This window comes from Ailuropoda melanoleuca, chromosome 7 (assembly GCF_002007445.2).
Source record: "Ailuropoda melanoleuca isolate Jingjing chromosome 7, ASM200744v2, whole genome shotgun sequence".
Lineage (NCBI taxonomy): Eukaryota > Metazoa > Chordata > Mammalia > Carnivora > Ursidae > Ailuropoda > Ailuropoda melanoleuca.
This window is the reverse complement of record NC_048224.1, coordinates 30,170,819-30,186,786: the sequence shown is the minus strand read 5'-3', so window position 1 is coordinate 30,186,786 and position 15,968 is coordinate 30,170,819. Positions and strand designations below refer to the sequence as shown.

At 38.8% G+C, this 15,968-nt stretch overlaps 1 protein-coding gene across 6 annotated transcripts in view; it reads right to left on the bottom strand.

Moving 5' to 3' along the window:
- INVS (inversin) overlaps positions 1-15,968 on the bottom strand; it is a 157,482-nt gene that overhangs the window by 52,863 nt on the left and 88,651 nt on the right. For all 6 annotated transcript variants that reach the window (XM_034664199.1, XM_034664198.1, XM_034664202.1 and 3 more), the window contains exons 7-11: positions 14,317-14,426; positions 10,536-10,707; positions 4,809-4,964; positions 4,236-4,465; positions 336-442 (exon numbers count right to left, since the gene is read on the bottom strand). In XM_034664199.1, the coding sequence (XP_034520090.1) occupies positions 336-442; positions 4,236-4,465; positions 4,809-4,964; positions 10,536-10,707; positions 14,317-14,426 (775 nt within the window). The remainder of the gene's footprint in view (positions 1-335; positions 443-4,235; positions 4,466-4,808; positions 4,965-10,535; positions 10,708-14,316; positions 14,427-15,968) is intronic.

Genomic DNA, 15,968 nt, shown 5'->3' with positions numbered 1-15,968 from the left:
GAAATGTCTTGAACATAGGACCCGTTCCTAGGTCTGGTCCGTCAGGACTCCCCTGACGTTACTCCAGCCACAAGCCACAAGAGCATGTTTCCTCACCCGTAGTCTGTGAGCTTGCCAGAGGTAAATCTAAAGTTCTGAATAACTTTATAATCCCGTGATCCTAAATCAACACTACATGGAACTTTTGCTCTCTTCTGGTTTAGGATTTCTTAGGGTAGCTATTTCCTTATGAGTATACTTAGCACTTCTGAACTAGTATCTCGACTTGAGGTTTTTTAACAGAGCAGAAAGGAAGTGAGTTGAACAACAATACATTCTTTTTATCAACAGCTTACCTTTCTTCATTGTTTTCCATCTGATTAGGGAAAGCAGCAAAGTCTAGTAGTAATTTAATGGCGTCAAGGTATCCGTTGTTACAGGACCAGTGCAAAGCTGTTCTTCCCTATAAACACAAACAAAAATCAGGTATATCTGGAATAGGTACTTTGGGACACATAGTTATTGATGCTAACTCAAAAAATACAAACATTTCTCCCAAATTGCTTAATTACAAAAGGGGAAAATATTAAATATACAGTGCACAAAATGGATGGTATCTTAACTAAGTGATCAAAATTAATACCATGTTAAGAGGCACCATGTGTTTCCAGAGGTGATACCCTGAGAAGGATTCAATATCACTCGTATAATATTCCAACCAAAAATGTAAAGCTTAAATCTAATTATGAGGAATCATAAGGCAAACTCAAAATGAGTGAGATTCTACAAAATAAATGGCTGGTGTTTTTTTAAAAATTCAATATCATGAAAGATAAAGAAGGCAGGAAGCATTGTTAGAGATACAAGAGGGATATTTCATAGTTTGAAAGGAGTCAAAGAGGAAGATACCACAATCCTTTATCGGTATGCATCTAATAACACAGCTTTTAAATATACAGAACAAAAAATGACAAAACTAAAAGGTGATATAGTCAAATCCATAATCAGCAAGAGATTTTTAACCCACCTTTTATAATAGTTCATAGAACAAATAAATAAAAGGACAGTAAAGATATGGAAGACCTGAAATATACAGTAAGACACTTTGACCTAAGTGATGCATATAAATCATTGCATCCAACAATGACACAATTAGTATCCTTTTCAAGTGTACATAGAACATTTACCAAAATGAATCATATACTGGACCACAAAGAAAGCCTCAAAGGACTTTGGATAATTAAAATAATTCTGAAATAAAAGAAAAGAATTCCGTTATTCTGTTTTCAGACCACAGTAAAGTTTGCGTCAGAAATCAGTGTGGTAGCTAGAATAAATGCCTGTCTTTGCAAAGATGTCTACATCCTGATCTCTGGAATCTGTGATGCTGTTATGTTACTGGAAAGGGGAAATTAAGGTTGTAGATGGAATTAAGGTTGCTAATCAGCTGACCTTGAGATGAGGAGATTATCCTGGGTTATCTGAATAGGCCCAATGTAATCACACAGGTCCTTAAGTGAAGAAGGGAGGCAGGAGGGCGAGTGTCAGAGGGATGCAGTGTGAGAGAGACTCAGCCAGGCACTGCTAGCTCTGAGGATGGCGGAATGGGACCACAAGCCAAGGAATGAGGGCAGCATTGAGAAGCTGGAAAAATGAAAGGAACAGATTCTCCCCTAGAGCCTCCAAAAGGAATGTAGTCTTGCCAACACCTTGATTTTTAGTCCAGTGAGACCCATTTTGGACTTTTAACATCCAGAAGAGTAAGATAATAAATTTGTGTTGTTCCAAGCCACTAAGTTTGCGGTAATTTATTATAGCAGCAAGAGAAAACCAATATAATCATTTGCCAATGATAATGAGCAAATGGCCCAACTGCCTGGAAATTAAGCAATACACTTCTAAGTAATCTATGGATCAAATAACAAATTAGAATAGAAACTACAAAATATTTAGGGTGAATTATAGTGATGGTACAACTTACCTAAACTTTTAGGATAAAGTTAAAGCAGTGCTTAGAATAAGAAGCATGCTTAAAAATACATATACTGGAAATAAATATTGAAAAAAAATCAATGACTTAAACTTTTATTAAAAGAATATTTTAAAAAATAGTAAATCAAACCTGAGGAAAGTAGATGGCAGGACATAATAAAGAGTAAACACCAATGAAATAGTAAACAACTTAAAATATAGAAAATTGATAAAGCAGTAAGTCCTTTGAAAATATGAATAAGATGAAAAATGTTTTTAAAAAGAAAAGAGACAACACATGTTACCAATATATGAAATCACTATAGGTCCTACAGTCATAAAGAAGGTAAGACATTATATGACCAACTTTATGCAAATACATATGATATGTTAATAAAATGGATAAACTTCTCAAAAAATGCAACTTACCAAAGCTGAAAAGAAAATAATTAGAAATCTGAATGGTCTTGTAATTATAAATGACACTGAATCGATTATTAACACCTTTTACACAAAGAATGCCACTAGACCAGGTGGCTTCACCAGGGAATTCTTCTGAACATTTAAGAGAGAAGTAATATCAATATTACACAAATTCTTTAGGAGAATAAGAGGAACTACTTCCTGACTCTTTTTAATTCACCATGTTAATAGCAAAGAGGTGACGAATCATGTGGTCATGTTGAAAGATGCAGAAATAGTATCTGACAAAAATGAAACAGCTAATTATGAATAAAAAAACCTAATTCTTAGCAACTAGAAATATAAGGGAACCTTTAGCAAATATATTCAATGGTGAAATATTTCAAGCTTTCCCCTTGAGAAACCAGAATGAATTAAGGATGCCAACTACCACCAACTCTATTCGACATTGGAGGTATTAGTTAGTTAAATAAGGCATACTATTCACAAAGGATATGCTGTTTATGCAGATAATCCAAAACAGTACACATAAAAACTAACAACTGGAAAGTAGCTTAGTACACTCCTTCTGTAAGAAACTGGCAACTTGTAAAAACAATGTAAAGGGTACTACAGATTACAAAAGATTCATTTCCAATAACATAGGTACAAGGACCATATTTTACATATTTTTCACTGTTAACTTTTACATATAGGAACAATCTTGATAAATATTTATTGAATGAATTAATAGAAAATATATTTTCTGGCTTGGAAAACATAATATGCTAGTATTTTTGAAGACTTAAGGTAATTAAAGTAGCAAAAAAATCAATACTGGCTAAACTGAGAGAAGTCAATACGATACTGCATAGCTGAGGAAGTGGAGATTAATCCACATGATTTAGAAATCAGTTCGACAGGGGCGCCTGGGTGGCTCAGTCAGTTGAGCGACTGACTCTTGATTTTGGCTCAGGTCATGATCTCAGGGTTGTGAGATGGAGTCTCGCGTCAGGCTCCGCGCTCAGCGGGAGTCTGCTTGGGATTCTCTCTCTCCTTTCCCTCTGTCCCTCTACCCACTTGCGCGTGCTCTCTCTCTCAAATAAATAAACTAAATCTTCAAAAATAATCAGTTCAACAGTATATTCAGAGCCCAATCACATTCATATATCAATAATAAATACTCTCAGGAAGAGTAAATTATTGTAAGGAAACAATAAAAAAAAGTTAAATGCACAAAAGTGATTAATGAAACATGATCTATAATAACAAAAAAGTACCCAGCAATAGGAAATTACTTAATTCTAAAATTGGGGTTACAGGCATAGTTTGGACCCTGACTCCCTACAACAACCCTGCCACTGTGGTCATCTTAGAGTAGTTGGGTAAGCTTCAATTTTTCTCACCTGTGAATGGGAATAATAATACCAACTCCTTTACAGAGCTGCTGTGAGAACTGAATGAGTTATTAAACATAAAGCTCCTAGAACTTTGGAATACTCAGCGTCTACAATTATGCAGATTATACACCAAATGAGAAAATACTGGTGATGATTTTAAGCAAACAAAACAAAATGTGGTTTGTGAAATATCATATCTCTATATGTATACACATACATACACACGTGCCCTGTATATATATTTCATGAAAGTTATAAAATTATTCCCATTCTGTATTATGACTTTGTTATGGTCTATATGGACATATAGATAAGAACTAGAAGGAAAACAGGGAAAAATAAAACTCATTTTTAATTAACAGATAAATTTGTAAGTCATCTCTTTATTTGGTAAAATGTTGTTTTACTTTATTTTAGTTAACGACGAAGAAACACTCTAAACATCTGGGAGCAAACAATATAGAAAAAATCAAGAATTTCTACCTCTTTGTCCTGAATGTTAGGGTCTGCGTTATTTTCCATGAGCACTGCCATGCAGTTGATATAACCGCCGTAAGCCGCACACTGCAAAGGGGTTCGTCCTGCGTAATCTTGCACGTTTGGATTGATCTTATTTTCTATCAATATCTGGCAAACATCAGCATTTCCTCCCAATGCTGCCCAATGTAGAAGAGAATGTCCGTCTTGATCAACTAAATCTACCCTTGCTCCACCTGAAAAAGCAAAAATATAATGAAAATGTCCAATATAGAGAGCATCGATCAAAAAGAAAAGAAGTCCGTAAAATATAACAACGGTCCCTTAAATGCTTTGCTCTCAGCAAAATGCTTCCATGTATATTATAACGGCCAACAGGTGGAGCTAGGAGTGGACCTCAGGTTTCCTGAAGCCTGAGTGTGTGTGTGTGGGTGTGTACACACACGTGCGCACTCTCCCCTCCATCCTCTACCCAGGCGGCCCTCTGCTATGTGAGCTGTGTTTCGAACACAGCTTGTGCGCCTGCAAGAATTCCTGCCTTTTGAGAGTGACTTAGTAGAAGCAGTCTTAATAACCAACCTTTAATAAGCGTCTGAATCACATCTTTGTGTCCCATCTCACAGGCTCGGAAAAGTGGCGTATGCTTCATGACGTCAGTGGCATCTACTTGAGCGTTATTTTCCAACAGTAACTTCACGGTGCTGACATGGCCAGAAAGGGCAGCAGCATGTAAGGCTGCAAAGGGAGCAAAAGAAAGCAAAGAACTCTTCGATAACAATTTTGCCTTCTCCTTCTTCTAACTGGGCATCTTTTCCTCTTCTGAAGTCCTCATCATTTTGGCTAAATGCGATGTAATCTTAAGAGTTCTCTATTGTTCACTTCTATAGATTTCAGTCTTCCTTTCTAGTCGCAGGTACTACTCAGACTTTCCCCTTGTCCTTCTACCTTTCTCATCTCACCTTTCCGACCTGATGGTCTGAATGCTTTCCTTTCCTCAGTTACAAGTTTATCTTTTCCTCCCTCTAAGAGGGTAAGTGAACAAAAAATGACAAAGAAATGATTTAAATGACGCAGGCAATTCTGCCCACCAATCCACTCAATTAGCATAAGCCCGAGGGTTGGTGTGACGGGAAACGTCAACCCGCCGGTCCTGCAGCTGCTGAGCCGCGCTATTCCTGCCGGTGCTCTGCGCACACATGTGGTTCTGAGGGTGCGCACAGCCCACTGCCTCGAGTGCATTTTTCATACAACGTGGCTCCAAATGCAAGCCACTGATTTCCTCCGGGCGCAATTTAAGAAACAGCAATTTGTTTCAAAACCTGGAGAAAAAACCTGAGAAGGAATGTGGTCTCCTCTCCTGGGGCCTTCGTGTGGGGTTTGAAAAAGCAATTTGACTGTATGCGGGTTTCAAGTTATGCTGACCTGTGCCTGTGTTACTCCCCGCTAGTGCTTGACTTAGGCCATTACTCTTTGGATTACTCTTTAAATCCTATTTAAATACATCACTTTTTAAATTCTGAGTCTGCAGAACTGTCTAGAGGCCGGGGCTAAGTCTCATGGCCCTATACTGCCTAGAACAATGTTTCTTTCATAAAGTGTGACCCATGGACCAAACCCAGGATGCCTATAAAAGTGCAGATTCCTGGGCATTTGTTGAGCACCTACTATGGGCTGCATATGAATGTAGTGGTGGGAAGTCAGCAGAGAACAAAATAGATAAGGTTACATTCTAGTAGGAGAAGCAAAATAAAAACTGAACAGATAAACAAGAAAGTATTAGATGGTGGTGGATGGTATAATTGGAGTAATAAAAGGTATCTTAATATGCAGAGTGACTGGGAGACCACTTTAACTGGTGGTGGCGGAAAGCCTTGGTAAGGAGCTGACACTGAAGTTGACAGCTGGGTCATAGAGAGACAGCGATGTAGAGATCTTGAGGGAGTAGTTCGAGAAAAGAGAACAGTTAGTCCTAGGGCAGGAATGACTTTATGTGCTGAAGGAAGGCAAGGAAGCTGAAGAATAACGAAGTAAGTTGGAAAGGTAGAGAAGGCCAGATCCTAAGGGGCCACACAGGTCCCAGTGATGAAGGCCCTGAAGGACTTCACATAGGAGTGATGTTATTTGACTTGTGCCTTAATCAGATTACTCTAGCTGCTCTGAAGAGAATGTCCTGTAGGAGGTGCGAACGTAAGCAGGGAGACCAGCAAACACTATTGCAGAAGACTCGGTAACAAATCCTGGTGGCTTGAACTGGGCTGGCAGGAGTGGAGATGGAGAGAAGCAGAAAGATTTAGAATATATTTTAGAGGTGGAGTCAATAGGACTATAGGATCTGAAATAGATTTCTGTCTGTATAGTCTGGGAAACTATATTTAAACAAATACCCTGGCAATTCTTACATGTACTTGAGCTGGGGGACCCTGATCTGAATGTTACTTTGGTCCAGACAAGATTCAGAGGAGTGTGAGAGACTTCAAATATCTTAGGTGCTACCACGTGGAAGACAGCACAGAGCGGAACATTCACTTTGACACATTTGGGCTCAGTGTAAGGAAGAGTATTCTGACAGGAGTTAGGTTAAGACGGAAGCAGTGGGTTCTCCATATTGGAGCTATGTAACCGGAGGCTGACGGACCACTGGTGAGAATGTCGTAAGGCAGATTAAGTGTGCTACATCTATGATAGTTTGGTGACTTTCACATTTTAAGAGCATAAGAATACATCTGCCCCCAGATGAAACTTTATTAAACACTCAACATATAAAACTGGTAAGAGTTGAGTGGTCCTGATTAAAGCAGGGGTGGAGGGTTACCCACTTCAGTGCCTGCCCTTCTTGGCAACACTGCAGCACTCTCTAGAAACCTGTTCTTCTGAAGAATGTGATTTGGAAAACCCTGGATTAGATTTAATTTTAAGGTACTTTCTAATTTCGAAATTCTGTGATGTGGCATGAGTATGCAATAAATACTGTTCCGATTATTGTCAATGTAAAAAAAAAAAAAACCCACCAGGGCGCCTGGGTGGCACAGCGGTTGAGCATCTGCCTTCGGCTCAGGGCGTGATCCCAGCGTTATGGGATCGAGCCCCACATCAGGCTCTTCCGCTATGAGCCTGCTTCTTCCTCTCCCACTCCCCCTGCTTGTGTTCCCTCTCTCGCTGGCTGTCTCTATCTCTGTCAAATAAATAAATAAAATTAAAAAAAAAAACCACCACAAAACCCTAACTAAGCAAAAGATAGAATTATCTTATTAATTGAAATTCCCCATTTCTGACTATTTGCATTTATATTACTTAAAAATAAATAACCTTAGATTTAACTATTGTTGCTCTCTCTTTGAGAAGGTGTCACAAATTTACATAGGAGTGCTAAATTTTTTTTTATTTAACTTTTTGTTATTGAAAATTTCAAACATATTCAAAAGAAAAGACAATAATCCAGAGAACTCAAGATAGCCATTGCCTAGCTTCAAGGACGGTCAGTAGATGGCTGGTCTTGCTTCATCTAACGGCCATCCCTTGTTCCCACTTCTAATTGCTTTGGATAAAATTCTAGAGTCATATCCTTTCATTTGTAAATATTTTAGTAAGTAAATATTTAGTAAGTCTATCTAAAAGACAACGGTTCTTTTTTTTTTTTTAAACACAACCACTGTATCAGTCCATTTAGGAGACAGAAACCACGCCAGATACTTTAACAGAGAGAGTTCAAAATAAGGAATTGTTAGCTATGGATTGAAGAGCTAAAAAAGCAAAAAAGGAACACTAAGGGATCACAGATGTAGTACAGCCAGCAATTCTAGGACCAGGGGAATGAAAAGAAGATGAAATTACTAAAACTTGAAAGCCTAGAAGAGGAGCCCTGTGGAGTGGCTCAGACCTCTGAGCAGGGGCTCTGCTTGGCTGGTGCTGGTGCCTCCGAGGCCGCTCTGGGGCTGGTACTGTGAGCGCTGGAGAAACTGCCAAGTGAAATGAACTGTCACTACTCGAACGAACTATCGTTGCTGTGTTGCAGGGCGATGCTGATAAACAGGACACCAAGAGTAGTAAGCAAACAGGAAGGTGTAATTCCGGTCTTCCAGCTTTCCAGTCTCCCTCTACTGCCCCCCTACCGGAAGAGTCTACCGGGGCATCTGCCGGCAAAGGGGAAATGGGGTCAGCAGAACCCTAGCCGTGACATTGCAAAGAAAGGCTAGTCTCATTATCATACCTAAAAAAACATTAACACTGAGAAACAAACTGAGGGCTTCGGGGTGGGGGGGTGGGGTAGGGGAATGGGATAGACTGGTGATGGGTAGTAAGGAGGGCACATATTGCATGGTGCACTGGGTGTTATATGCAACTAATGAACCATCGAACTTTACATCGGAAAACGGGGATGTACTGTATGGTGACTAACAGAATAAAAAATATTATTATAAAAAAATAAAAAACATTAACAAAAATTCTATAATAGCAAATGTCCAGAAAGTGTCCATGTTGTCCTGACAGTTTTATAGTTTTTTTAATAGTTTATTTGAGTCAAGATCCAAATAATGTCTGTATGTTGCTGTTGATGAGAACTCTTTTTTTCATGGGAAGGAAAAACAACCTTGTATGGGATGATGGAGGGATGATGGAGAGAAACTCCCTTTTAAAGAAGAGAAATGTCAGGAAGGCATGTCTGACATATAATAAAATCCCCTTAGGAGAAAGAGTCAGGGAATTAATGAATCTGAGAAGAATTTATGTCTGAACTTCAACCATGGTGCACATCAGAAAGACACCTCTGGTCAAAAGGACGGAAGTATCCTTGCCCATACTTTATTAAAATACATGAAGAAGTTAAACTAAAAGCAAAGCTAGTGAGAAAGTGAAAGGCTGCATACCAATGAAGTCTGACAAAAAATGAAATGTTCAGACCATTTATAAACTCAGTGTCCTACATGTCTGCACTACATCCTTCTTTAAGAAGCTTAAGGTCTACTGCGAAGCTTTGATACAGAAACACTTTTGATGGTTAAAGCTTTTCTTCAAACTGATATTACCCAAAAACTCTTTAAAGAATAATTTAGAAGCGGTGGTGGTTTAAGTGCAGGGAGGGAGATGCTTAGGAATAACCCTGCTCGACACCGAGTCAGTAGTTTTGGTGGCCAAGAAAGATCTTACCCAGGACAACAGATAGGTGCAAATGGCTGTACTGTTTCTACAAATAAGAAAACATAACACCGAGAAGCTTGTAGCTGAGTTTCTATTCTGTTCCGTGTTGTGCTATTGTGTGATCCTCTTTCTTTTTTGGACTTGCAATTAGGATCTAGTACACGAGGTAGAGACTTCCAGGGTGACAGTGAATGCTAAAAAATTCATACCTCTCTTATTAACCAACGCACAAAGTTCCCTCTTCTTGGAAAAAGAGATCTACTGAGAAAAAGATCTACTGAGAAAAAGCATCTACTGAGAGCTTTTGATGCAAATCCAACGTGAAGCTCTGAAGCTTCGAGAGTCAGGGGGGTTATCTCTAAAATGGGAGATTTCGGAGGAGGGAGTGCTCTTCAAATCTGAGAAAAGAGCACATTAAATAAGACTGCTGAGAACACACTTAGATACGTGCATTCCTTAATATAATTCTAAATTTTTGAAAATATAATTGATAACTACTTAATGTACATAGTTTTAGGTACAGGCTTATGGTTTTTGGTTTTTTCCACAAAGATAAATAAGAAAAGTTCCTATAATCATGTGTAAGGAGTAACCAGAGTTTTATATTTTTTAATTTTATTTTTTAAAAAAGATTTATTTATTTATTTGAAAGAGAGAGAGAGAGCGCAAGTGGAGGGAGGGGGAGAGAAAGAATCCCCATGGGAAGCCTGACGCAGGTCTTGATCCCAGGACCCTGAGGTCATGACCGGCACCAGAATTAAGAGTCCGATACTTAACTGACTGAGCCACCCAGGCACCCCAGGAGCACCCAGAGTTGTTTTTTTTTTTTATTTTTATTTAAAATCAATGAATTAACATATAGCATATTATGATTTTCAGAGGGGGAGTTTAGTGATTCATCAGTTGCATATAACACCCAGGAGCAACCAGAATTTTAAACCAAATGCCACATTCACCTGGTAGAAACATAAGCTAATTTAGCCATCAAACTTGGAGGAAATAAAGCCTTTGGAATGATATCCTGGTAGCTTAAGCTTAAAAAGTACGAATGAAAGTTAAACAATATTAGATTAGGAACGATGATTTCAGGCACCACTGTACAAGTTTTTGGGCACCTATACACTTTGGAACCTGAAAGAAAGCAAACGGAACATGTCTGCCCGTTCTTACCTGTACCTCCATATTTGTCTGCCATGTTGATATCAATGTCAGATTTTAAATTCAGCATAGTCCTAAGGACATCATCACTGCCTTTTCCAGCAGCCCACATAAAGGATGTTCTTCCTTCGAGGTCTGAATCATCTTTCACTGAAGGATGTTTTAAAAATACTTTAACTGTTTCCTGTAAGAAAACTTCATTAAAAAAAATCGAGACAAGAGGGTAGTGTTTTCTATGGTAATAAAGCCAGTGTTACATATGATTTCCGCTAAGACACAAAGTATTTTTCCCTGCTTTTGAATCAAATGAAATTATCTTTTTATGAATAATGAAACTACAATTTCCTTTGAAAGTAACAATCCTCTTTCTTTATATATTAGTTTTAGTTTCCATGCACTTCAAACACATAACCTAACACCCTCATTCAACATCCTCATAACTGAGAATGGTCATCCTCAATCAAGTTTTAAAATTTTATAGGTCAATTTTTGATAGATGAAGTGACAGTTAAAAGACTAACAAGTATTCAGTGTCATTAGCAACATTAAAATACAGGTTTTCTTGGACATTCTACATGCAGAGACTGTATACTCAGCCATGCCTATAGAGAAGGTTAACACATTCTCTTGTTGTGGTTTTGTTACTATAATTTAAAAAAATATTTAATGCATTTATTACATTAGTATTAAATTTAATTATTTCTTNGTAGAGATCCAGATGTATCTTCCTGCGTCTCAGGCTGATTCCGTGGATATTCCTGCTGGTCTGGTACCTATCCAGCTCAACTCAGGGGACCGGCTGAAAAAGGTGTCCCCTACTCCTCCGCCATCTTAACCTCTAAATTTAATTATTTCTTTAATGCATTTGTTGCATTATTATTAATAATGATGTATGACTACTGAGAAATGCAGTGTTCAATTCATTTAAACAGATATTGATTTAGCAACTCCTATATGCAAGGTCCTTCCTCTATGGAATCACACAAAAATTAGTAATTGTAATAGTACCTGACAATTTAATTTTTAAAATTTTTGTTTTTTAGTTTCAAGTTTTTATTTACATTCCAGTTAGTTAACATACAGTATAATATTAGTTTGAGTGGAATTTAGTGATTTGTCATTTACATACAACACCCACTGCTCATCATCACGAGTGCCCTCCTTCATGCCCATCCCCCATCTAGCCCATCCCCTCCCCACCTCCCCTCTGGTAACTCTCAGTTTGTTCTCTATAGTTAAGAGTCTGTTTTATGGTTTGCCTCTCTCTTTTTTTCCCCCTATGTTCATCTGTTTTGTTTCTTAAATTCTACATATGAGTGAAATCATATGGTATTTGTTTTTCTCTGACTTATTTCACTTAGCATAATACTCTCTAGCAGCATCCATGTCGGTGCAGATGGCAAGATTTCATTCTTTTTTATGGCTGAGTAATATTCCATCATTCATATAGATACACACACACACACACGCCACATCTTTATCCATTCATCAGTCGATGGACACGTGGGCTCTTTCCATTAGTCGGCTATTGTTGATAACAGTGCCTAACAATTTTAATGGGGGCTAATATTCACAGCATTTTAAATTGTTTCTTTCCTTGAGCCTCAGATGCTTACAAACTTTTAGGGACATCACAGTAACTTCTGCTTGAATGGAAGTAAAACAGTTTCAGAAAAAGAAATATTCTGGAGGCTGTGAGCTGGCCAAAAATGGATAAAGGGTTGACGCTCTGTACTCTAAAGCAAGAAGAAATTCGAGGGCTCCCCTAATGCAACCCTTCATTTTCCAGATGAAGAAATTTAGGTTCAAGTTAATACAAACATTGGTGGCAAACACAGGAGTAGAACCCAGACCTCAATCACAGCACTCTTGCCACTGCACACACGTCTTCCTAGTCTTTAATCTCATTGTTGAGCTGCTGGGGCATTACAGCGTCATGCTCCCGGGATCTAGGATGCATGCTTAGTACATGCTAGATTGGAATAAGCAAATGGATTGTAAAAGTTGGTAATGTTTTGGTTTGTTTTCTTTGTACTAATTTGTAAACATTTCTTAATGATGAATGTTCACAGCGGTTTTGTGGGTCTTGTTGTTGTTGCTATTTTCTAAACAGGGAATTACAGCCTCTTGTGAGTGAACAGAGTCCAAGGAGATCAAGAGGCTTGAAATTGAGCTTAGAAGATTTGCAGAATTTTTGAAAAATCGTCTCTGTAATTGGCAGATTATCCAGAGCCAAGGATTTCTTCGAATAAACATCCGTAATGTTCTGCCATTCCTTCTCACTCCCAATAGCCTTCGTCACTTAATTGCCGGTATTTATGCACGTGTTAAATTTGGAGTCTAAGAATTGAGCTCAAGATCTTGCGCAAGTCATTTAATCTCTTGAAACCTTGGTTTTTTCCTCTGTAAATTAGGGATACCACGTCCTCTCACAGGCTTGTATTGAAGTATGAACTGAATTCTGCTTTCCATAAGTTGGTTAGGCTGGGCCAGTGAATTTCTTATCTATCTGGAGCAAGAAAGGGCTCTTCCTCAAAATATACTTTGTATTTTTCTGAGATAACAGAATGATGGGAGACAGTAGAAGAGCACGGTTTACCAAATGTCCAGGTGATAAAGTCTTAGAAATGACAAGAAGGAAGGACCATAGTTATAGTTGCTCTGGGTACCAGAGAGAAAGAAAGGTGGAAAATCAGATGTTTTAGCAATCTGAGTATTCAGTGTATTCACTGATGCATTGGGGAAGTCAGGAAGATGGAATTATGCTCTGCTGATGATTGCATTCTTCTAATCTGATGAAACCAAAGTTTTCACGACACACACCCATGGAGAAGGCAATAGAATCAACTCTGACTGCTTCGACGTGTGCCTCTTTGGATGTGTCTAGAGTTCTTGGTGGCCACTTTCAGACAGCTGAAGCAGCCTCGCCGTTATCATGTTGCTGGCTAGACTGAGTGACACAGTGCATGAGAAAATGCTTTGTAAACTATAAAGGGTGGCAAGGGAAGAATTAGCAGTAATATTCAATATCTTTGGAAATAAGAATTCCTATTTTTGCTTTCTCAGCTGTCTAATGCATAAAATTATTAGCACTAGCAATAGTAAGAATGCATGGCATTTTTCGCATACCTGCTCTGCACCAAGACCTACATTAGGCACTGGTCGCAGATTTTCTCTCATTCTTACAACAATCCTGAAGGAAAAGGTATAATCATCTTTAAGACTCAAGAGGTAAAGAAACTCGTGCCAAGTCATCCAGCCAGCAGAGAGTGGAGTCAGGGCCCCAGGCAAGGTGGGACCGGTTCTAAGGCTTTGCCATATTGCTTTCAGGACAATTACAGATGGCTGAACACAGTGCATACAAAACCTTAGTGCCATAAAATTAACCAGACGAGGAAATATACTTACACGGAACAAAATGTTACACTGAACAGTTAATGTAAAAACGGTCTTAAAATTTCCCATGACTAACAACTTTACAGAGACGAAGACCGTCCCTTGCATCACAGCCAGAGTTAACAGTATGAGCAACTGTTAAAATATAACTGCGACACAAACACAAAGATGAGTACATGTAAAACTGAAATTTGGATAAGATCATGGATTGTAGGAATGCCAATTTCCTGTTTATGATATCGTTTCATACTCTTGCAAGATGTTCCCATTGGGGTAAACTGGGTGATGGGTACACAGGATCTTGCTGTTTTATTTCTTAAGACTGCATATGAATTTATAATGATGTCAAAATAAGAAAATTAATTAAGAAAAAAGAGAACTGTCATGTTTTACTTACAGCAAAGTTACTCTGAGCTGCATAGTGCAAGGGTGTTGCTCCTTGGCTGTCCGACGGGATGGTTCCAGACTTATTTCTTTCTAAAAGGAGATGGACGATCTGTGCGTGGCCTGAAAGCAGACACAGCAGTGAGCACATCAAAGGACCACTTAATTTGTAATCTATTTAAAGGAAAGTTTTCTGAATAGCAGCCCCCAGGACAGCCTCTTCTAACTTCTCACTAAAATACTTTGCTAACGTAGAACAAAGACAAACACTTACAACACTAAACTCTTAATGCTTCAATCAGAAAGGGAATGACAGTCGTTATAATTGCTAGAGGGAGAAGGCTATATTAGGTATCAGCTCATTGCATTCCCTGGCTTCACCTTATGACACTGCCCATAAAAAAGGTGGGAAGCCAGCCTCTGATAGCCGTCACCGTTGCACGGTGTGGCCGGTCAGCACCGCACCGCTGTTCTCTTCTGCTATTCAGGAGGACAAACTAGGATACATCCTCTTGTGATCTCTGCGGCCTCCTCTCGATCCCCGCTACCCACCCACCTTTTTCATATCTAGGCAGTGATTTCAAGTCCAAGGAAACCAGTGGCAGGAATGATGAGGTGGTGGCAGAGGAAATATTCTGCCATGCATTCGGGAGGAGACAGTTTCTGCAAGGGGGGGCTGTAGGAAGGATCAAAGATTGAACAAACCCAGTAATGGCATATTTGCAAAACCTGAATTTCAGGCATTCTATTGTTTCAGCATAGTGGGGACCTGGGCAAAGACGATGCCACATCAGCAGAACAAGGACATGCTGCCTGAAAACCGGGCAGAGAAAGGGAATCTGCGTGGGAGCTGAGCTCATCTACCTGCCCCCACACATGGTCCGAGCTGGAGTTCCCAGAGACGGGCAGAAAGCAGGACCACAGGCAAGCTATTGAGACATGTGCCATCTTGTCGGAAAGATAAAGAGAAAAATTCAGTAAAGGCAATAGGAAAACATACTAGGGGGCAGGGCAAAAGGAACACCATCACAAAGATGAAGTGCCTACCTCGGCAAGTGATCTAGAGAAGGATCCAGAGGAAAATTTCAGGAAACTGTCTGGCATCCTTGACTGGTGCAAAGAGATGGCCTCTATGAAATGAAACAGAATATCCTAAGAAGGACAGTATCTGAAATGAAAAAGTGATGGACGGAGGCGAAAAGGAAATGAGCTGAGATTCAAAGAAATTTGGATGAGAGAAGGAAATAAAAATATAACCTAAAATACAACCGATGAGAGGCAGAAAGGAAGCAGAACTTACAGAACAAAAAGTCAATGTATTGATATGGAGACAAATTTATGAAGTCCTCCCAGGATGCAGAGGGAAAGGAAAAATGATGAAACTGCGCACTGAAATGAGAGCCAAATACTAATTATAAATCGGACAGTAAAACTGAATGCAAATGCAAAAAAGTATTTTAGAAAGACACAATGTGTAATTTAAAAACTAAGTCCATAATAATAATTGGGAAAAACTTCAGATGATATTAACAAATACTAAAAAAGTGATAAGGAAAAGTGTGCTAAGTGGAAATCAATAGATATAGTTTTGCTCTTAACTCTGACTCAGGTTTTAAAATTTTTTTTGGTAAATTTAAAAGTAACCACTAGTAGAACCTAAGAACC